The following is a 25,104-nucleotide window of genomic DNA, read 5'->3' as shown; positions in this document are numbered from 1 at the left end:
TGTATTAGGCTTGTCTTTCCTTCCACATGATCAGAATTGATTAGGTTTTGCTGCAATATTTTCCTTGCTTTTCGATATATTTGTTCAACCCAAAAATAAGATGAAATGTGGAAATACAAAAATAAGCAAAACAATGAACATATACCTTTGCACTTTCATGTCTTAGATTGAAAGTCAACTCTAGATTTGTTAGAAAGTGATCAGAAAACTCAGGATACATATCCAAAACCTCTAACAAGTCTTCTCGTTGAATCTTATGTAAGTCACAGTATGTGAGAGCTCTTACATCTGCATTAGACTTTCCAGGTTTGGCATAAAGATGGACCATTTCTCCAAATATATCATTTTTTCCTAAGAAGAGAGGGAAAAATGGGGATCAAGAGAATGCAAAATTAGTATTTTCTTCTAGAAGTAATAGAGAACCACTGATTAACTGACCAATTCCTGAGCCAAAGATTTCAAAATGTTAAGAACAATGGCCAAAAAATGCATGGACAGCAAAGTTCCAGAATAGTCCATGTTAGTGGATTGAAATTTTGCTTCTAAAAGTCACTGATCCCTTTCATATTATTGCTTTGGTTCTTTGTCTAAGCATTTAGAATGTAGCAAACATTCCTTCAAACTGTTATGCCCCATGTTTCTAGAGAAGGGTGTTTTAAAATATTTTTAAAACATTTTCAAGTAGGTGGACTGTGATTTTGTCAATCCAAGAATATGAGAAGGGTCACAGTGAGTCAAGTTCATTATTTTTTCTATTTCAGGATGGTATCTGAATTTGATGCTGAGCATAGGGTTGGTGGAGGTGCTCTTACAATACCTAAAAGGTTGAGGGAGGAATCTGAACACCTTGTTCACTTTAATAAGCACTTTGGATTTTCCCTTAATGAGTTTGTGCAATTGTTTGATAAATCCAGTTGCATTTTCTTAACATGCATGGTCATAATTCTTTTCATATGGCCTTTATTCTGAAGGTGTGTTTTCCTCGCTGTCCTGCAAAACCTGAGGTTATTTCAAATGTTTCCTCTTATTGGCTCCAACAACACCTCTACCTAACCTAATGCCACCTGCTTTTCCAGGTCTTGTTCAGTGATAAATGATAGCACCAAAGACAAATATTTATTGAGGACTAAATAAGTGCCAGCCTCTGTCAAGGGCTTAGGTACTTTATCTCATTTTATTCCAAAAATACTTTTAAGAAATTATTAATTATTTTCCAAATTTTCTGAATACAGAAAGAGGATTAGAGGTAAACTGATTAGCCCAAGGTCACCTTCTTAGTTGAGTGAAATGGGGGCAGGCAGAAAGTGACAGAACTAAATCCCAGGCATCCTGAGTGGAGTCAAAGTCCTTACATATCCTATATATCTAATCTATTCCCAAGATATATTTTTCTGTTTCAGGATAAAGTATTTAAAAGTTGTATTTGTGGTTTATGTATTTAAAAATACTAATAAATTACTTGATTATATAACTTTTGAAAAGCATCAATAACTGTAAAACAATATTTTTAAAATATCTGAAGTTCTTTGCAAACTTAATAATATCTCCTTGGGTGTATTATTTTAACTTCTGATATTCAAACTCATGTATGCTCCACTGTGGAAGATATCAAAGTCTTTACAACAATGAAGTTTGGCCTAACTAGTCCAAAATTTTATGATACTCGTTTTAAACAAGAATTGAGTGGGGAAAATCAAATGCAATATCTTAACTATATAAACAGAACTGATAGTGGAAATAATATACATATATATATATATATAACATAGTTTAAATAAATACTTATTAACCTTCCTTTTTAAATTAACCTTTCTATATTTTTATTTTTTAAAAGATTTTATTTATTTATTTAAGAGGCAGAGTTACAGACAGTGAGAGGGAGAGACAGAGAAAGGTCTTTTTTCCATTGGTTCATTCCCCAGACGGCCGCAACAGGTGGAGCTGTGCCGATCTGAAGCCAGGAGCCAGGAGCTTCTTCCTAGTCTCCCATGCAGGTGCAGGGGCCCAAGCAGTTAAGCCACCTTCTACTGCTTTCCCAGGCCATAGCAGAGAGCTGGATTGGAAGAGGGGTAGCCAGGACTAGAACTGGCACCCACATGGGCTGCCGGCACTGCAGGCAGAGGATTAACCTACTGTACCACAGAGCCAGCCCCTAATTAACCTTTCAAACACAGAATAGGAGTGGGTGTTGTGGCTTAGTAGGTTAAGCCACCACTTGACATACCTGTCTCCCATGTTGGAATACCTGGGATTGGGTCTTGCTAATGCACCTGGGAAGCAACAAACGATGGCCTGAATGCTGTGTTCCTGCCACCTATGTGGGAGTCCCTGATGGCATTCCTGGCTTTTGGCTTCAGACTGGCACAACCCCAGCTATTGCAGGCATTTGAAGCATGAACCAGTGGTTGGAAAATCTCTTTCTGCCTCTGTCTCTTATCTGTCTCTCTGTCTCTGTCTCTGTCACTCTCTCCCTCCCCCACCCCCATCACTTTATCTTTCATATAAAAATCTTTAAAAAATGGAATCAATGATCACAATTTTTGGAGATTTTTGCTGCTGACCTACCTGGAAATGAGGACTGAAAAAGAGAATCTCTTGAAATTCCTTGCAGTCTTTATAGTTCAATATAGATATTATCAAGTAAAACACAATCAACTAAATTAAGTATGGGCTTTGTATTTTAATTAGCTTACATACTCTAAAGGGGTAAGGAGTAAGCCAGTCCATGTGTACAGTATAGCAACACTCTAAAGTTACTATTATATGGGGAAAGAAGGTCTATTGTCTTCGTGTAGAAGCTAGGGCTGGCTGGTTTGACGATCAATGAGTAATGAAGCATGCATGCTCTTTCCCTGGCAACCTACCACAGCGAACTCTCAAGGCCAAATCTAGTGAAATCCTAACCTGATTGTGACCTCAGCGTGATTTAGAATATGCTTTTATTCTTTGCCTGCTTACTGGATCGGAAATAAAATTGTATATACATCTTTTCAGTTTGTGGGGCATTTAAAAATTTAATTGTGATAAAATTATCAAAATACAAGTATATAGGAAGTTATGCAAACATATTCATTCATATGTTTGGATCTTGTGGCTATGCCATATTATGATTCCACATAGCAACAAAGAAAATATACAAAATACCTGTCCTTTTGGAGCCCATAGTCATATGTAACCATAAATAGCTAAATGATAGAAGCCATTGAGTTACATGCCATTATTTAAAGAAAGTTGAATGTAATCTGCAGGGGGCAAATTATTAATTGCTAGAAACACAGGAAATGGGTGTTATCATGAGGAAGAATGATATTTGAAACCTAGTGTCTAGTTGGTAAGAGAGAAGAAGACCTGATCATTTTCCTCTGTTTCATTGATTTCCCCCATAGTTATTAACAATTTTAATCTCCTCATCACCTTTATGCCTAGGTGTTATGTTCATAAGTCTTTACTGTCTAAGCAAGGATTCATTTAATTCCATTTGGTGGGAGACAGCAGGTAAAGTGTACAGTGATTTAATGAAGCTCATCAGTACAGAGACTTACTTCATGACAGGACATTGACATATGCTAGCAAGCATACCTACAATATACATATTCTATTTTAAGCTGCTAAGTGATAAAGCATGAAGGCAAGATATTCTAAAATGAAAAGGAAAATACTGACTATTTTCATATATTTGGCCTCAAATGTCCAAGTGACTGTCTAGAACAAGAGAATCATGGGTGTGTTTACAAACAGAAAAAGTCAACAAAATTTTTTCTGCAAGGTTAATTTCATTTAAATGAATTTTAAATAAGATTTTCTAATTGCTCACCAGTCTTAAATAGTCATCATAAATAAAAATGAATTATTTTTTCTATCGCTTTAAATTATGTATCTCACTAGCCAATAACTGAATTTGTCACCACCCAGTTCTAAAACACTCACCCAGAATAGCTACCACAATGTCATCTTTGAGGATTTCGATGGAACCTCTGGACAGGAAATAAAGTGCAGTGAGTACGTCCCCACAGTGAACAAGTGTGTCTCCTGGAGGTGCATGGGTGGTCTTGAATTTCATTGCCAACGCTCTAAGGCAACCTTTACTTGCCCCCCGAAAGGCTTTGCAGTTTTGCAGCAAAGTCTGGTTGAGATGCAGACAAATGTCAGCTTGTAAGCATTCTGGGAAACCCTTTAGGACCTGAGGGGAAAAAAACAAAAGGTCTCATACTACCAGCACACTGAGGACCTGAACCTAAAATAAAGTACATTTCTTGCTCTCAGAATTGCAGGTGTAGTAAATGTCACACAGGAGTTCTCAGAACATGTCTACCTCGCCTACCTTAAGAATACTTGGTTTGCTAAACATGTCAGAATTTTAACTCAAATACTTGTTCTCTGAATTAACTGCAGGCATTCAGCCTCAATTCAAATCTGTCGCATTAAAATGTAATGCCTACAACTGTTCACACTGCTTCTTTTTCCTGCATTATGTTATGTGGCATCATAGTGTGTACAGATATAATGCAATGTGACAGTTAATAAGACATAGTTCATGAAAGGTGGTACAAACTAGAAAGACAACCTCTTGAAGGAATCTCAAGTCAATTTAGATTGCCATCTCTGGTATACACCTTAGTTGTAATTAGTAAAAATGTTGATCCTGAAATAGCCATGATATTTGTTAAGTATCACATAATAAGGAATACTCTCAGTTAACCGTACCTGGAATGCTTGTGATTAATATATATATCACTAATATTAAATATTTTGATAAGCACTGATAATAAAGAATGGGAAGAAAGCAACCGTACTTTAAAAGAGTAGTTCAGTTTTCAGTAATGGAAATTATGCCTGAATTTACACTGCATACATAAGCTTCTAAATTGCAATTGTTTTGACAACTTTTTCAGGGGCTAATTTAAAGCTTGTGGAACAGAGTAAATGATAGTTTGTGACAAGTGGTACTCAATTTGAACTGAATCAAATTTTGTGTTATTTTTATAAAATTCCCAATATACAGTGGGTCAAAGACACTCAATTCTTCCTTCTCCGTGTCTTACTATTTTATGTCATATGCGGATTTCAATTTTTATGTTGACTTTCTGCTACAACTAAAAATAGACTCGTTTAAATATGTTTTGGTATAAAGGAGGGAGCATTATAACAGTGCAACAATACAATTTTTGATCAAATTGGTATTTCATTCAATATATCTAAAAGTAATCATGAATTGTTTGTGAGGGAATTCAGACATATTTAACCCATAAGGGGGTTTCAAATTAAATCATATTGGACTGAACTTACAATTATTACTATTTGAAATATTTAAAGCAGCCAAGGAATATATTTCTGTAGAACAATTTCTTGCCATTGGTCAGACTGACTGTGCCAGAATGTAAAAGGGTACAAAAGAGACAGGATGCACAATTACTATAATCTTCACTCTTATTTTCTCCATTGCTTAGATTTACCCACACGAATGGCTATATTGTATTTTAGAAGAAAAGCTATGGGACTGAATTCAGGTATGAATTTGCCACAGAATCACTCTTGCACAAGTCACTTCCCCTGTGTTTTGCTACTATAAAATGAGAGCCTTTACAATTTGAATAAGTCATGTTACTGACAAATTGTGTGCCAGTTATCAAACTGCTCATCAGCTCTGCTGATATAAAAACTCAGACTTTGATCTTGAAGATTCTGTGTTATGTGGCTCAGGTCCAAAAGAAATGACCCTTCCTCTACTAGAATTCACAGGTGCTTTTCTGCAGTCTTTCCCCTGTATTCTAACTTTTGGGCTTGGTCTACATGAACGGATTGCTACCTGGATTTCTGCTTGAGCACAAGACCTCTCCAACACCATCATGTGCCTGGCCTTTACTCACGGCAGTGCTTGGGTGCTGAAGAGTTTTTCTGCCCTCTGTTAGGATTCTACGTCATGGAATCAACTCACTGGGTCACTGATCCCTTGGATCACTGAATTCATCCCATTATAGTTTTTGGCTAGTGACGTTATTCCAGAGTTGAGCTAAATTGGGTACCATTTACTGATATGGCAGCCACTTCGTTTTGGGGCTGCATAGGAGAAAAATTCCCTAGATTGGTAGTGTCAGCATGACTTAATTCTTCTCCCTGAAGACCAGTTATGTTGTCTCAGCATAACTCTCAACCCATGTAGGCAAAAATGTATAGAACATTACACCATGGAACAAATTACATGTGTCTAGCTTTCACTTAAGATGTGGCTACCATAAGCTGCAAGGAAGTATTTTATATTTCACATGCATGGAGGAGATATTGTTACTATATAGTTGAAATAACAATAATTAGTTTATTGTTGCTATTTATAGAATTTTCTGTGTCTTCCGAAGTATAGCCTGGCTTTAGAAGAAAAGTTATGTATGGAGGGGGAGTAGCAGGGGCATGTATTTGAATTGGAAGACAGAGAAGAGATTGAGATGGAGTTCTTCATTTCTCTGAATGTATTATAGGAGTTATGAAATCAGAAAGACATGGGCTGAAGTGCTAGTTCTACCATTTACTAGTGTGACTTTGACTAAATTAGTTAATTTCTCTGAGATTCAGTTTCTTGTTTTATGGAATTAATAACATACTTCAAAAGGTGATGGTCACAATTAAATGTGATATTGGAAGTAAGCCATCCCAAGCACAGTAGATATTCCACAGACAATTTACTTCTGATTTTGACTTCCTGTGTTTTTTTTTTTTTGTTACACATATTTATTATTCTGTTCTCCTTAGCTAGAGATCAAGTTTCCATTGCTTCATGCTTCAGTAAACAAAGGAGTTTGTGACCAACTATGTTTTCTTTCTTAATTTAATTCTTCTAAGTTGACTTTTCTTTCCTGCTGATACTTGTCTCTGTAGCCTTTCACTCTGTTCCTTATATTTTCAGCCTCTGAGCAGCCCTAGGTAAGGTATATGCTGGCATCCCCTTTTTCCTGTACAGTGGAACCCTGCTTACTGGCTTTCCCTAGGAGTTGAACCCTTCTCCCTGCCTACCTCCAGCATCTCCTCTCCCTTTAAAATTACCATGTAGTGGCAAGCAGCCTTGTATTCTTCTCTGTTAGCTCTGGACTCTGACACTGAAACTAATATTTCAGAATCGCTAGGACCATTTTTTTGTTTTGTTTTGTTTTGTTTTATGTCTGACCTGTGATTATGGTACAGCATTAGCTGAAATTTAGTCTTGTTTTATTCCACTCCTCCCTCCTTTTTTATTTTTTGACAAATAAACGTTTCTAACACTTAAAAAAAAGAGATACAATATCTATTTTTTTTTTTTTTGGACAGGCAGAGTGGACAGTGAGAGAGAGAGAGACAGAGAGAGAAAGGTCTTCTTTTGCCGTTGGTTCACCCTCCAAGGGCCGCCGCGGCCGGTGTGTTGCAGCCGGCTTACTGCGCTGATCTGATGGCAGGAGCCAGGTACTTCTCCTGGTCTCCCATGGGGTGCAGGGCCCAAGCACTTGGGCCATCCTCCACTGCACTCCCAGGCCAGAGCAGAGAGCTGGCCTGGAAGAGGGGCAACTGGGACAGAATCCAGCGCCCCAACTGGGACTAGAACCCTGTGTGCTGGCGCCTCAGGCGGAGGATTAGCCTAGTGAGCCGCGGCGCTGGCCACAATATCTACTGTGTTTTCTCCAGTTCTCTTGGCAGAAAATTTCCACTAAGCTTTGTGTTTTATTGCCTCAACAGAGTTTAAATCTTTTGTGCTTCATTGTATCATGTTAAAGAATTATTTTCCTTTCATCCTTTATTTTTCTTGTTTCTGTCTTGTTAAATGTTCTGGCTTACTTGTATTTTTTTTTTTTTCCTGCAAGTTGCCTTAAACTCATTTTGGAAGTAGGTATTTCCTCAAATTAATTTACAAATATGTTCTTAGAATTCTAACAATCTTGGAATCACCTGCAAAAATCACACAAAAAATTCAGTTCTATGCAAAAAATTTTCCTAGCTAAATTTCCTCAGCCTCCAACATTCATTTTAAGAGAAGTGACGTCTCTCTGCCAGGATTTCCTCAAGTTGGAGGTGCCACAGAGCTTTTATTTTCAGAAAGGGAAGATACACAGATCTTGGCACAGACTTGTTTAGATTAAGGAATCCTTTCACAGTGTTAGTGCTTAATTGACATGCTTAACCTTCTTAAGTTAGTCACATAGATCATGTAAGTAAAAATAAAATTTCAGGTTCAGTTGTTGAAGCACTTCTTATATGAATTGTTAGATGTTACAAATAAGTTAGCAGCTTTGAAATCTGGAACATGCCTGAACGAACTTTAAAGTGCAAATTTAAAAGGAAGGGAATCGTGATGCAACTGAGGAGGAAATGCATTGAGAAGAATGGGAAGTGACTGATAGGTATGGGTGTTTATCCAAGGTACCACTCTTTATCAGTCTCAGCTAGGTTGCCTTTTTTGCTTCCTATACATTGTATTTTTTTTTTCCAGGTTTGATTCTCCTGGTAAACTCCATAATTAGAAACTTCTCATTCTCTACTCAGATACTGGATTATTTTTTTTAACTAGTTCTAACAGATTTGGTTTTAAAGTGTTGTTGTGTCAAGTGCACAAGGCCAGACGAGGACATAATCTGGTTTGGTAATTATTATACTCATTTCCACTCTATACAGCCTTCTTGTCTGGAAACTCTAAAATTGCAAAGGTACATATTATTTTCAGCTATGCCTGTGGAGCCATTGTTTCATTGAGTCAGTGTAATTTAAAAGACCAAGGAGCATCACCCAGAATCAGTTGTCACAGCTTGCAGCTTGGAAAAGCAGCTCAATACTTTTAGCAAATATTTCTCAAGAATGTCATATATGCCTGGCACTGGGCTAAGGAGTATAATAGCAAATAAAATATGTTTTGAAAACACACACAAAAAAACCTTTTCCTCTAAATTTTCAGATTAAAATCTGTTTTTCATAAGATTAACCACAATTTCACTCATTATGTTCTTGTCAAATGTGAACATTTTTAATTTAATTGCCTTTTTGTGTGTGTGTGTTTTTTTTTTTTTTTGAAAGAGAGAGAGAGAGAGAAAGAGATAGAGATAGATATAGAGATAGAGAGAGAGAGAGAGAGTACTGTCATCTGCTGGGTTACTCCCCAAATTCCTGCAATGCACAGGACAGGGTCATACCAAAGCTGAGAGCCAGGATCTTAATTTGGGTATTCCATGTGAGTTGCAGGAATGAATATGTGAGTCATCACCTGCTGCCTCCTAGGGTACACTTTAGCAGAAAGCTGAAATGGAAAGCAGAGCCAAGACTAGAAACTAGACACTCTGAAGGGGATAGCAGTGTCCTAAGTGGTTTGTGAACTGCTGCAGCAAAGTCCACTTTAGAAGATTGTTTATAATGTACATTTAGAAAGCTAATGGTTGTTCAGATGAACCTTCACAGTTGTTTAAATGAACCCAACAATTAATTTAAGATGACTGAAAAGCTCTAATTTCATTTTCCTAAAACTGACTGACATGGGGGGAATATTTTTTGAATTTTTTGAAATTCCAGAAAATTTTTCCAAGGTTGATAAAAGTTGCATATATTTATTATGATATAAGGTCACTTAAATATGTTATACATGTGATTATCTTCTCTTTACTTGAATTTATGTGAATAAAACTCTTTTGAACTCAAAATCAAATTATGGTTTGCAAATGAGAAGTTTTTTTTAAGTGAGTGTGAAATGCCTCCCATGATTGTGTAAAGAAATCAGTCCATAGTTTATTAGTAGAAAATCCAAATATAAGGCCATTGAAACATGAATAACACGATAGTAGCCACAAAAAAAGATACCATAGCATTTTAAAATCAAATTCAACACACATACACACACACACACACACAGAGAGAAACAAACAGGAAAATGGAAACAACTATTGCAAATAAATATCAACCAGTGCAGATGTTAGTTGATAGCAGTTAAGATGTTGCTTTGGATGCTTGTTTCCCCCATTGGAGTGTCTAGTTTGGGATCTCAGCACTGCTCACAATCCTGGCTGCTTGCTAATACACAATTCAAGTGATGGTTTGAATATTTGATTCCTTGCCACTCACATGGGACACTCAGATTGGCTTATAAACTCCTGGCTTTTGCCTTGTCCAGTCCTGGCTGTTGTGGGTATCTAGGGAATGAACCAGTAGATTGAAAATCTGTCTCTCTGTGTTTCTCTGCCTTTCAAATATATAAACAAAAGTTTTAAAAATTATACAAACATGTTCATTAATTCAGCTATATCCAAGTTATGCTAAACTTCTCTCTAAAAGGTATATATACTAATCACATCTAATGATATAAAATTATAATTTTGTTAATCCTTGCAATTATGTGGTTTATGAATTCAGATTTTCTCTATAATATACAATAAAACAATTATGCCATGTGCTTATGGACTGGGCCACAAGCAAAAAGAAGTTTGGTTCAGGCCTATGATAGATTATAAAGAAAGAAACGTTTTCTGGTCTTCAGTCAGCGGAGTCAGAACAGAGAAGTATCCTAAGTATTAAGGTTTCTCCTTTTTCTTTTAAATATGTCCCTATTGTACATTTATTTCCTCAGTCAAATTTTACCTGGCTGCTGCTGGATAAGGATTTCCAAATTAAGTCGAATATTCACAATATATTGACAATAAAATATTCCTCAGATTCAAGCCATAAGATTCAACATTTACTATTTGTTACCCTGAATTGTAAGACACTTTCTCATAGTGGAGACACTTCCCCCACTACTCTTTGGAATACTGTCAATAATTGAGTGTTTTTGTTTATTTATTTTTCACCAAAACTCTTTCCAGGCTCCCAGACTCCTTTCACAGCATTTTAAATCCCTCTATTTGCTTTTTGTATCGAACTGGTGTTGAGTATTTGGCATAGCAATTAAGATACAACTTGGGATATCTGAATCCCATTTAGAATGCCTGCGTATGAGTCCTAACTCTTCTTAAAATTCCAGCTTCCTATTGATGCACACCCTGGAATCAGTAGTGATGGCTCCAGTTCTTGGATCCCTGCCACTCAGATAGAATACTTAGATTGAGTTCATGATTTCTGGCTATAGCTTGCCCTATCCCAAGCTGTCGAGGCTATCTGGTGAGTGAACCAAGGAGTGGAAGATCTCTGTTTCTGTCTTTGTCTTTCTGCTCTCTTCCAAAAATGAATAAGTAGAAGTTTAAAGAAAAATGAAGTTAAAAGCATTCTTTTATATACATCATATCCAGATAGTATCAGAAGATTGATTAACATTCTAATGAAAGGGTTTTTGAAAGCTTATTTCACAGACTGTAGCCTCAGAAGAGAATATTCTGAAAGGCTGGGTGAATAGAACACATTTAGAAAGACAGCCCGAATATGGCAAATGGTTCCCTTAAATAGCAGATTAATCATATGGACAACTTTGGTGGCTGTGATAACTGTAATTAGGAAATTTTCTGGAGAAATTCTCTGGGTCGTTAAATATACTTAAATCTTGACAAATTAGGATTAATCAAAATTAACACTCCCTGTGAAGCACTAAAGCCCACACATGGTTATCTAATAGATTATGCAAGTGATATATTAAATCTTAATCTCTGTCCCAGAGTACAGCTTTAATATTTTATAACATTGCCTGATTCTTATAGAAATGTTGTTTAACATGTGGGCGTTTACTTTTGATAAATCTTTAGTGCTTGTAAAATAATAAACCTTGCATTTTCTTGATTCTGGAAGCTAATGCCCTAATTTAATAGATTCTGTAATGTCTACTTCATCTCAGTGCATGTTATTTCTATGATTTGACCATCAAGGGAAAGGAAACACACATATATTATGTTTTCTTCGTCATCACAAGTTTGATACTGCTTACCCTAAGTGAGCTCTTTTAGCAGCTTTAAACAGACAAATTGGCATTCTCCTACTCCAAAGCTCAAATTATTTTGTCACCAAATTTATCATTTTACCTTCGTGTGGCTGATAAGAATAAGGAATTATTTTGTTTTATTTAGTATTCACATCTGGCCAGTTTGTCAGCAACACAGTCTTGCAGGATTCATGATTGTGGGAATACTCATAAGCATTGGGAGAGTGAACCAAATTTCTGTAAGTAATTTTCCAACATCTAGCATATGGTTGCTATCACTTAGGAAAAAAAAAAAGTATGGCTAGAACAAAACATGATCACACAAAGATATGATTCAAATGGGTACAAATCTTGAACCAGTTTTGGTATCCAAAATCCTCCTTCTAACATTTCCCTCCTCTCTGCCCCTGAAATCCTAGTTAACCTCAGAGCTGTGAGATATTTCTTTGCGTTCAGAAGAAAATTAAAACCTTAATCTGATCTATGTTAATACAGGGTCAAGGATGAATGGGAGTGTGGGTAGCAATCTATAGACAGAGGGGATGTGTTTCTTTCACACACCTGTCCTTGGTACCTCGGTTCCTGCTAATTCAGCAGAATGACTTAGAGAATGCCTCAGGATTTCTCAAATGAGCTGTCAGGGGAAACCCTGTGCAAATCCTAGGATCCAGGGCAGTTGGAGAGATCTACATCCTGGGAAGCGGTTTCAGGACCTCCTCTGCTTCCCTCTGCTTAACTAGAGAGAGATGGTAGGGGAAGTGATGTACAAAATGTAACTAGAGTGGATTCTATTGGATGTTCTGCAAATAGTTCTTCTCCAATGGATTCATTGTAGATGACCTGAAGCTGCTTACAGAGTAATCAAAAGAGAAGTGCAACCTTCCAGGAGGTAAAAAGAATGAATTAAAATATGACCTTGGACTTAAAATATCACCTTAAGCATATATCAGGGTTTCATGGTTTCAAAAATGCTTCTAATGTATCATATTTCAGAATCATAATTTTTGGTTGAATTGTCAATGTATGTGAGGAGCATGGAGTGGCAACAACTCCACTTTGCCATTCTGAAAACTGAGACAACTCATTAGGGGATTTGACTGGCTAAAATGCTGTAATTCCAAGCTTAGTTGGGTTTCTTCAACCATTTTGACTTCGTAGGTGTCAATCAAATTAGGTTTCTAAAGTTACTAACATATGGTAAGACACAAAATATTTCTCATTAATTTCATTGGCCAATTTATTATCAATAAGTAGTAAAAGATAGAAATACAGTAAATGCCATTTTAATGTTCCAGATATAGTATTTATTCCTCAGAAATGTTAAAGATGGAAAACAATACATTTGTTGTTTGGAGAAAGTGATGGTTCTATGTGTGATTATTCAAGTTTTTTTTTAAGTAGTAGAAACTTTCAAAATAGTTGAAAATCTTTTCTTTCACCTGACAGATTCCTCTCCTGTAAAAAATATTGACTGTTAACTGGCACTCTGCATGTTTCATATATGGTTCTATCTGCACATTTCTGCTTCTGCCAATTGAGTCATAAACCAGCTGTCTATGTTCCAGTACCTATTTATGCCAGCTGTACTTCTAAGGGGAATTACATCATTGAATTATATAATAGATAAGATAAAAGACAAAATTTTGTATGAAGAACACTGTTCCATTAGCCCCTGGAAAGCCCTAAAAATAAAACTGAATGATTTGAAAAAGCTTATAATGGTGAATAATTAAAAAAAAAAAAACAGATTGTCTATGTGTTGGCTGCAATGCATAAAGTAGAAACACCGTAATCCATGAACTCTGATATAATCCCATAAATAAAAAAGAAATTAAGAAGAAGCTGCAAAATTAGAAATATTTAGAGGTTAAGGATGATGCTTTATAATAATCTGTAAATCAAAGGAGAAATAATTTAAAAAGCGACAAAGGAAAAACATTTCATATCAAAGCATAGAGAGCTACAGAGAAAAAACTTTTATTTAAAAACTTTTGTACTCCTAATGCTTTTATTATTAAAAAGGAAATAGAAACAATAAAAAAACCTTAATACCAATAGTAAGAATAAGAAAATAATCAAAAGAATGAAAAACAGGGAATTAATGGAGGCAAATGCCAAAAGTGAAATTAATCCTAGCAAGGATAAAGTCAATATGAAATTCATTGAAAAAATACAGTGAAATTTGTAACTCTTTCAAAGGCCTGCTTAAGGAAAGAGCAAAAAAATAAAGTTTAGGGATAGCAAAGCAGTTATGATATGTTGATAGCTACTATTTTAAATCTGAGTCAGACATCACAGCCAACTGATCTCTGACAAGGGTGCTAAGAACATGCATTGATAAGAGAGTAGTGCTTGCAACAAATGCTAAGAAAAGTGATGCCCACATGAAAAAGAGTGAAACTAGCCCCCTATTTCTCACCATATACAAAAGTCAACTCAAACTAGATTAAAGACCTTAATGTAAGACCTGAAACTTTGAAACTAATGGGGAAAAAAATCATAGGTAAAACACACTAGGACATTGGAATGGGCAAGAATTTTCTGGAATATTCTCTAAAGCACAAGACACAAGAGCAAAACTAGGCAAATGGGATTTCATCAAACTAAAGAGCTCTTTACAACAGAAGAAACATCCAACAGAGTGAAAAGACAACCTACAGATTGAGAAAAACGTATTTTCAAGCTTTACATCTAAAAAGGGGTTAATATCTAGAATATATAAGAAATCCAATCAACTTAATGACAAAATCCCACAAACAGTCCAATTAAAAAATGGGCAGCAGAACTAAACAGGTGTTTCTCAAAGGAAGACATAAAACTAGCCAATAATTATACGAAAAAATATTCAACACCACTATAATGAGATACTACCTTGTTCCTATTAGATTGGCTAAATCAAAAAGACAAAAGTTACAAGTGTTCGTGTGGAGGAGGAGAAAACAGAAAACTTGCACACTGTGGGTAGGAATGCAAATTAGCACAGCCTTTGTGGAAAACAGTATGGAGACTCCTCAAAATGGTAGAGATAGAACTACCACATGATCCATGATCTATGATCTACTTCCAAGAGAAATGAAACCATCTGTAGAAAAGACAGCTGCACTCCCCTGTTTATCATAGCACTGTTCACAATAGCCCAGATATGGAAATAATTTAAGCACCCATCCATTAGGAATGAAAAATAAGATTTTTACATATACACAAGGAATAATACTCAGCCATAAAAAGGATAAAGCCTCTCCTTTGCAAGAACATAGATGGAATTGGAGGTCATTATGCTAAGGGAAATAAGCTAGGCAGAGAATGAAAAGTATCACATGATCTCACTCATAAATAGAGTCTAAAAATTATGGAGGTCTCATAGAAGCAAAAAATATAATGCTAGTTACCAGAGGCTGGGAGGAAATGGTTATGGGAGTGATGGAAAAAGGTTGATTGACAGGTACGAGGTTATAACTAGATAGAATTAAGAAGTCTGGAGGCTCTAGTCACAGCAGCGTGAGTCTAGATTATGTTAAAATATTGTATAACTCCTTAGAAAAATCTATAGGATAAGCTTTTGAATGTTTTATAACATTTCCTATAATGAAATGCTAAATGTTTGAAGAGATAAGTATATATTAACCTTGATTGGACATTACACAATGTATATGTAGGTTTCAAAATATTATATAAAACTCCATAAATACCTACAATTTTTATGTCTGTTGAACTTAAAAAATTAAAAATAAATATCTCAGCCAGAATTTATACGAATATTGTAAGGAAGAATCTACATGCTTATATCTTGTGATTACTTAAGTCCTTGAAATTATTAGAGGCTCTTTATACTGGTTATGATTTCTAGCTTTGCTTAGCATGATTTTATAATTTGGTCTTTGGATATCTCAAAAGACTAACATTAATATGTTGTAATTGAATAAAAATAATCATATATTTTATATGATAGAATTAATACTCTCAACTAGATAAGAAAAAGAAGTGAAATAAGATTAGTAATAGTTGATCTATCTTATCAGATGTTAAAACATGATAGAAAGCCACGAATTATAAGCTATTTCTGTATTACAATTGGAATGGATAAATACAGCAGACTTCAGATCTATAGCTGTATTCCAATTTGATAATTTAATGTATATTTTAGGTATTTTAATTAAGTGAAAATAATGGCTAATATCTTTTATTCATGTAAAGAAAATAATTTACAAAAATAGATTTCAAATAGGTTATAGAGTTTTATTTCTAATCACATAGGAAAACTACAAGAAAATCCAGGAAACTTCTCACAATCTAAAGATTTAGCAAAATATTTTAAAAGAGGGAAGAGACTGAATAGTACAATAAAAGTTTACCAATTTTATCATATTATTTTATAAAATTTGCATTCAAAATATTTCTTAAACAAAACCAAGATATTGAGAAAAACTTTAGGAACAAATTATAGTATGGATGCTAATAAGACATTAATATCTACAACCTATAAGGGATCCCTATGAAATAAAAGAAAGATAACTGAAAATATGAAAAAACTCTACAAATAGGCAATTCACAGAAGAAGCATCAAAGTGTCATATAAATATAAATGAAAAGAATGCTCAAATTCAATAACATGAAATGTCATTAACATAAGAACAAACTTTCATATATTAATTAAACTGGCCAAAAAATAAATAGAAACATAACGTCCACTGCTACTAAACAGCATTAGAGAATAGTACCAACATTGTTGGTAGAAATGTAAATTGTTAAGCATTTTTGAAATACAATCTCACAATAGCTTAAAAGTAAAAATATAGATGGTCTTTAGCTTGGCCATCTCTTATATAAGAATCTACTCATACAAAGTAAGAGGATCAGTAAGGGAAATTTCCATGAGGATGTTTATTACGGCATTCTTTTTTTTAAAAAAAAATCTTTTATTTATTTATTTGACAGGTAGAGTTATTGCAGTGAGAGAGAGACAGAGAGAAAGGTCTTCCTTCCATTGGTTCACTCCCTACATGGCTGCCACAGCCAGTGTTGTGAGAGAGAGACAGAAAGTTCTTCCTTCCATTGGTTCACTCCCCGAATGGCCCTCCTGGGCCACAGCAGAGAGCTGGAATGGAAGAGGAGCATCCGGGACTAGAATCCAGTGCCCATATGGGATGTGGTGCTGCAGGCGGAGGATTAGCCAAGTGAGCCACGGCACCGGCCCCTATTGCAGCATTCTTTGAAGTGGCATGAACTTGGAAAATGAAAGCTCATCGATGAAAGAATAGTTGATAATTATAATTGTAACATGTAGCAATATACCACCATATTTTTATTGTACAATTATAGTACACAAAACAATTTATTATAGAATGCTATGTTCATTAATATGAATGAATCAGTGTTGTATAAACTGACTTGGAAGTATTTTCATAAAATATGAAGTAAGAAGTATCAATTTTATAAAATTTCTAAGTTTTTTTTTACTTCTAATGCTTGATAACTTTTATTTTAAGTGTTCTTGCACAGAGCATAGGTCATTTTTATTTATGAGAAGGAAGGGAATATCATTAGGTTCTTAGAATTGTATCTTCAAATCACACTGAATCTGTTAAAAGCTAATTAAAAATCACAATTAAAAATTTAAAAAGTTACAAGCATATACAGGAGGGTATATAATTGCGTATGTGTACATGCGAATATCATTGTATTATGACAGAGAATTAAACAGTGCTTTATGCACATTGGTAATAAACAATAGAAGATTGAAATACTGATGTGGAAGATATAGAGTAGGAAGGGAAACAAATTAAAGTATAAAAATTTTAAAAATGTACTAAAAATTACCCTTCATTAAAAGCACTTATGTTGTGATTTCATTTATATAAAATATGTGTATGTGGAGATGTGTTGTGTGTTTGTGCATGCATGTGTAAGGGTGTGTGTGTGTGTGTGAGAGAGAGAGAGAGAGAGAGAGAGAAAGAAAAGCACCATTAGTGAAGATGAGTCCTAATTTGAAAAAAATTCTAATCAAGCTATGATAAGTCTATGATATGAGAACAATTACACACACACACACACACACACAAACAGGATATGCCAGAAGTATGCTTACTGAGATGATGTTATGACTGGGAGTTATCTCGGAATGAAAAGATTTGTAGGTCATTTTGAGTTACTTTTAAATAAAATTTTATGTACTATTTTACAATTTATAATTAATGTCTTCTTTAACTTAGTTTCATGATTAAGTTATTTCTTTCTCTTTAAGAACTGTGTGTTTAAAGGCCACAATCTTGTTCATCCATTGCTTTTCTTGTTTTTGACCATTATCCAGATGATCTTCTGTATCTCAATTTCAAGAATGTCTCCATATCTGATCATTTAGTTCAGTCCAGATTATAGGCTTTTAATTCATTTTTATTACGAAATTTGGGACCATATTGCATTTGTTTCTATCTTGCATCATACTACCTTCCATTCTTAAGATGTCTAGTCAAAGAGAATTGCTTTGTTGTAATATCCTGATCTTGGTGGTGTTAAATATAAGGAATAGCTCATAGGTAAAACAGGTAAAAGTAGAACTGGAATCTGGGCTAAAGCTCCCATCTTTGAAAACACCATGAAGATGAGATCCCCTTTTCCTGATATCAACAGATTGTGATTCACAGTATAGAAATGGTTGAAAGCTAAGATGAACCTCTAAGATACATAAAAAATAATCAGCCATGGATGGAGTGAGTTTCTGGCTTATCTTGCCACTATGGTAGGACATGTTTTAGCTATGTGTGGGCTGTTGAGCATACTAATCTAAAAGGATTACTGGTTGAACGGGTCAAATAAGCTACAGCATATATGGATGTGGTTGAGCATAACTAGCTTGTTAAAAATGTACAATAAGAAGTAAATAGGCCCTCCATAAAAAGCTCAAAATTTTCTTTCAGATGGGCCTTAAGGTGAAAGTAGAGGTCTGCTGGGGGTGGCCCACATAGCAAACAGGAGCCAAATTAAATGAGATTCCTTGAATATATCCCACAAGAAATAATCATAATAATTATGCTTTTTCTAATGCATCCTCATTAATATAGATAGTAATATGTCTAAAGCAAGAAAAACAGTTAAATGAATATATATATATATATATATATTTCTTTAGCTATTACTGCATTAAGGCTGTGTGGTAATTTGGGCTGGATAAACTACCTCTGTTTATTTTTTCTCCTTAAAAAAAGATTAAGAAATCTGACATTTACCTATCCATTTATAATATAAATCCCCAGTCTCCAAAGAATGTCTTTCACTAAAGAAAATATTGGACTCCTATTTTGCGGGAAATTGTGGGTGATTTGATTCTACTTAGTTCAAGAAATACTGAATCAATCTAGCATTTGAATGAAAAGAACTTATATCATACTTCCAAACCATATTTTATAACTGAACTTTGGTGATCTCTATTTTTATTATTGACTTAACCCATGTTGATTAAGTGATCTGAAAGCGAACTGAGTTTGAACTCTTCTGCTCCTACCATACTCCAAAAGAAGTATTTTCAAATACATCATACCCTTTAGCATTACAAGATGAACTCTACAGTCCTATTCAAAGAAGTTTTAGAGTTGAAAATCATTCAGACATCATTTCTGCCTTCCTGCTACTGCTAGAATAATAATCATAATGAATGGGGAAACTGAAGTGAGGAAGTAGGTTACTGCTTCAGAACCGTGTTTCTGCAATGGTTGCTTTTCAAAGTCTCATGCCACACTGTCATTCTTTCTTTTGGCTCCTGAACTGCTGAAGGTCAGATTCCACTATTGAAGAACTCACTTTGCTTGGAAGCAGCATGGTATTAACTGTAAATAAATCATTCATGATGACGGTTGGGGACCACAATAAAGTGACCCTCATCACTTGTGAAAGGTGACTGAGCAAGTACAATTGTGACTTGAAAACACCAAATCCCTGCCTTAAACTTAATATTGATCATGTCAGAAAGGTCATAGGGCATTTATTGTCCTCTGTGATATTTTTGAGAACTTTAGGATAAGGGGTCTTGATGAACTTTAACCATTTCTTGAGCACCTGTTTCAGGGGCTGGCTATAGTATATGATCTAAACTATCAAGGCTGAGCTAACAGCAGATTTCTTAACAGTGCAAAATGCTCCTATCTACCCAGTTTCTTCAAGATCAGGCAATGCTCATGTAGATGAAAACATCATTTGAATTACAACACTTTTTAAACTCAGCTCCTGAATTGTAACATGGGTATTTATTGATTAAAAACTAAAAGATGTTACCAATGCTATGTTTCTTTATCATTTAAATGCAAGTTTCTGCCTATCTCCTATTATTTTTTAAATGCATGAAAGACTAGTCAAATAGAAGGGCATCATACTTTTAGTAATTTTATTATAACTCTATGATATGCTGATTAGTCAAGATTTTTCATTGACCATATCGATCAACTTCAGTATATAAAAGGTCATTAGAAAGAGTGATTTTACACATTTTCCTTTAGTATTTCTGGTCGGATTTATTGTCACAAGATCATTTTTATCTGAGCTGCTGAGTTGAACATAACTGAAGGAACTCATTACATTTCACCAGGTTGTATTAAAACATTCCAAGATTTGAACATGAAGTTCTGACATAGATGAAATCATTTAAATAAGTGTAGAGAATGGATATAACAAAGCTTTGGATGGAGTAGAGTTAGATTGTGGATGCAGATATAAGTGGTGAGATATTGATAGTAATGAAGACTATTATATAACAGAGAAACTGGAAAAGGTTTGTGTAGGTGTAGGAAAGAAAAAAATCTTTAAAACACTCCTTAGAAATCACATCAAATCCAAGAAATTACAATTTCCATTAAACAGTATACTTTCTTTTTTTATTATTATTATGCTCTTTTCTACTTTGGTCTTGTTTGCAAGGTCCATTACAAACGCATGCTGTATCCCTCTGAATCTCACATAGTTCTAAGTATTTTTAACCTATTTGGCTGAGTTTTGATTGAAATCTTCAAAACCTCTCCCCATCTTTAACTACAGTGCTATTCAATTCCACCTGTTTTCACAGGAATTAATCTAGCCTCAGCTTAACCTGGGAGACTGGACCACATAGTGTGCAAATGGGGTCAGGTTTTCTCTCTTAACTCTCAAAGGCAAAACTTTCACCTTTTTTCTTTTCCTTCCTGCTTGTTTAAGGAAAACTTAGTACCCAGCTAAATAAGTCAGTCTTTTCCTCACGCATTGATTACAATTGTGTTTCTCAAAATTTTTCTATGAATGCTAAAAAATACTCAGTTTTCACTTTTTGTTCTAAAATAAATTAAATGAAGTTCTTTCTGGATTATCTAATTCTGTTTTGTACTCTCACACATATGTGCCTCTACTTCTTCCCTTGTCTTTAACCAAAACGTTCTGCCTCAGTTCTCTGTTATCAGCAATTCAACCACCCACGTGTCCCAGTAGTTTTTCAATAACATTCTATGTAGAAGCTAGCAGCAGACATGTTAGAATCTCCATTATGCAGAAAAGCCCCCATAATAATTGTTTTATACATTTAGCATATTTGAATTCTGGTGCTTTAAAAATACTTTAAAATGTCAGGTTTAATGAAATTCAGAAAGGTTAGTGACTTGTCCAAGATCAGTGGCAGATTGAAAACTAGTACTTTGTCCCCTGAATCTCTAATCTATTTTTCCTCTTATCAAACATTTCTTGGTGGGGGTAGGATGTTGTATTTTTATGTAATAAATATAAATTCTCCATTAAATGCTCATAAAAATTTTCTTAGTTTCTGTCCTAAGTTGTTTACTCATTTCCATCAAGAATGTTGACAGTTCATTGTTATCAATGTTCTTTGTAATCAGAGCAAGGCTCCTGTGTGTGGATGTGAGGCCATTTGATCCCACATTGACATGGAAGATTATTTTCAGTGTCTTGGTGGTGTTGAAACAAAGACAATGTGGGCTAACTTCAGAAATTTTCAGAAGGTGGCTTTAATTTGGGGAAGTTTCTTAAAATGCCACCAGTCCTAATCTGAGAAATCAACTCCTATTCATAATTAATCAAGTTTCTACAGGGAGAAGGGAAAAGGATTTCTAGAATTAACCTGCCCAATCTTTGAGATAATTTTTTCTTTTCTTAAATCTGAAATCAGACACAAGAGAAAATACCCCTCTTACTAGCTTATTATCCTGGCCCCGTCCTTTTGTACTCTGAAGCATTTGTTTCAGTTGCAAGGGAGTTTGTACTCGTTCCCAGAATGTTTCAGTTCAGCAGCATTCTAGCAATAGCTCTTTCACAAAAAGCAAAAGATTCAAGGAATAAGGAATATGGAACATGTTTCAGGCAATTCTTTCCTATATTTTGTGGTCTATCAAGCACTCAAATGTTTAACGTCATGAAAATAATTTTAGGTTAATTATTACAATATGACTTGGAAAACTTGTACCTCAGTTGGGCATGGCAGAACAATAAAAATGACCTGAAATGTTTCATGAGAAATTATATTTAAGATTATATGCAAATGAAATAACAATGGAATGCTGATGCAAAAAATACAACAGTTTGATGTACTTTTATGTATCACCATACATAAATTTAAATCATTTAAGCTACTATTACATTGCAATTTGTTTAACAGTAAATTAAGAAGACACAGGAATTTTAATAATGTGATTTTTGGAGATAAAAATTCCACTTTGAATTTAAAAAATAAAAAAACCTTTCAATAGTCTAAGCATACCGTTGCTTTTCTCTAATCAACTTTGCTTAGCATATCGAACTTAATAAGCAAGTATCTTCCATTAGCTGACTTTTCAGAATTATCTTGCACTTTGATTTTTTTTACTCACTTTGCAGTCACAAAATGAAAAATGTAGACATTGTGTTCAAACAAGAAGTTCGTGCAAAGTCAAGTTCTCAAAACCACATGCAAAACTCAGCGGCACATGGTTTAGAGCTCACACACTCCAGGATCATGTAACATTGGCATGCAGATGAGAGGAAAGAAAAGCACCTACATCATGAAAATAGAGGATGATGAAAGAGAATGACATTTTCTTTATGACAATTATCTAATGCAAACCGTATACCCATAACCTTGACCAGAGTAGGGATAGGGACAGAAATAAATTTTTGTGGGGAGTGGGAAGCTACATATAAATATTATGAGAGGTCAAGTCACTGTTAAAATTAAGGTTCTCTATTCTGTACTTGGCCTCATTCAAGTTATCTTCCCCAGTTTCTTGCTTTGTATTTCCTCTGCTATATCATGCAAAAAAAGATCAGAACTAATATTGGAAATCATTTAACAAGCTCTAAACCTGACAGATAACAAGGATGTTCTCCACAATTTACACGAGAATTAAATTGGATATAAATACCTCCTGTTCTTACCGGTGGGTGTTGTAATTCCATGTATTAAGGTGTGAAGCAGACAGGAAAGAGATAAATCTTTCATAAGTACATTGTAAATAGGCAAGTGGTATATAAACCGTATTCATAGGTACTAGAGTCAAACAATGAAAGGTAAATAGTTGTCACAAAATAGACTTAGTCACAAAAAAATGGTCACAAAACTAGAGTTATGGAGAGGGGATATAAAATAAATAATTATTTTACTACTGTTATTGAAATAATTTGACAGTATGGGACAACAAAACTGAGTGACATGTATTTTGATTAAAAATTCTTGACACTGCTTCAGTCAACCCAGCAGTAGAGATCCCCCAATGTTGTTTAATGCTGATATTTTTATCAGTCATATTGATGGAATTACATAAAAGTCATAAATGTATAGGTGCTCTCTTGTGAGATTAAATTGTTCTCAAGGGGAGATCAGTTTATCAAGTGAACTTTTCACAGTGAACTTCAGGGTAATTAGAATTAACGTATGAGTTCAGTTACATTTCTGCATAAAATGTGCTAATTTTATTAGCTTCAGATTCACATTTTTATAATGGCAAGTCCTCCTCAAATAAATCACACACAGAGATGATAAAATTATCCATGCAAATGTGTCTTTCACAATTGGGCAATAAATTTGCAAAACTTTTTCTGCATCATTATTGATAATTTTAACTTTTTTTTTTATAAATTACTACCCAAAAATAACAATATGAATTGTTTAGGCTCACAAAAAATTGCATAATGCAATTGATGTAATTAAATGTGATGGATTTTATTTTCTGAAACTTCTTAGAAACAGATTCATTGCACAGTGGAGGACTTGCCAGATGTGAAGTCACAATATTTTTAAGCTTTTTTTTCTATAGTTCTTTGATATGTCATAGAATTTGGATTTGTTGTGTTTATTTTTAATAATCAGTCTCTACAACAAGATAGTGCATAAAAGAATGTGGGCAGTTCTACTAACAATAAAAAAAAAGAGCTTTTTGGATCATATTAATTTTAATTGTGCTGATTTGGGGGCAGCGACATGGGACGGGATGGTTATGACAAATGATCACAAACGATATGAGGGAATCCACATTTCCTCCTTGAAAGGAAAAATGCATTAAAGCAGGTACAATTAAAGGGCATAGTTAATTGTTTGAAATATAGAAAAAAAGTTATTTTAAAAAGCTTGACACTTCCTATCATAAAATGCTTTTCTTATCCGTAAAGTCCCTAACTTCTACAAATTTCCAAAATATCCATCAATTAAAGTATGTTAACCTTGTATCCCAGAATGGGATGTCATAGTTGTTATGGTTTACTTGGAAAACCTTATTGCACCTGGGGTCAACTAATATTTTGGGTGCTGGCCACTAGGCCATGTACTAAAAGTCCATGTCCCATCTAAAGCAATGTTCTCACTAACTAGATATGGGAACTCTATTACACACAGTTATATCAGTTTGCATCATGTTATAATGCCTTTGCCACACAATATAACTAGATATAGCACCATGCAATGCCATGAATTGAGAATGAGAGACTATCTCCAGGGGAGAAAATAAACATCCGAGAGAAGAAAACAAAAGCAGGGGGTTCAAAGCTGGTGAGACTGGCTTTTCCACTTTGGCTATAGCTATAACGCCTGTGGTGCTTCCATTTTGGAAAACAGAAATACATACCATGTTCATGTCAATGCCATTGGTGTACGTCCATGCATGCTGGAAATACTCCTCAAGCCGTTGCCTCAGAGGGTTGGGGATTTGGTGAAAGCGAATGAACTCTTTAACTCTCAGCATCTGCATGTGGTACCTGGCAGTTCCCGAATATAGTCTTTGGATAATTGCAGATACATTCCCAAAAATGCTTGCGTACATTAGTGCTGG

The 25,104-nt window shown here is 34.7% G+C and overlaps 1 protein-coding gene across 5 annotated transcripts in view; it reads right to left on the bottom strand.

Moving 5' to 3' along the window:
- The window catches only part of KCNH7 (potassium voltage-gated channel subfamily H member 7), a 511,727-nt gene that overhangs the window by 39,582 nt on the left and 447,041 nt on the right, over nt 1-25,104 (bottom strand). For 4 of the 5 annotated variants that reach the window (XM_051848592.2, XM_051848594.2, XM_051848595.2 and 1 more), the window contains 3 exons: nt 24,901-25,100; nt 3,928-4,180; nt 146-351 (listed from right to left, as the gene is read on the bottom strand). In XM_051848592.2, the coding sequence (XP_051704552.1) occupies nt 146-351; nt 3,928-4,180; nt 24,901-25,100 (659 nt within the window). The remainder of the gene's footprint in view (nt 1-145; nt 352-3,927; nt 4,181-24,900; nt 25,101-25,104) is intronic. The other variant, XM_051848593.2, reaches the window with a different exon arrangement.

This window comes from Oryctolagus cuniculus, chromosome 3 (assembly GCF_964237555.1).
Source record: "Oryctolagus cuniculus chromosome 3, mOryCun1.1, whole genome shotgun sequence".
NCBI classification, from domain to species: domain Eukaryota; kingdom Metazoa; phylum Chordata; class Mammalia; order Lagomorpha; family Leporidae; genus Oryctolagus; species Oryctolagus cuniculus.
This window is presented reverse-complemented; position numbering and strand designations above follow the sequence as displayed.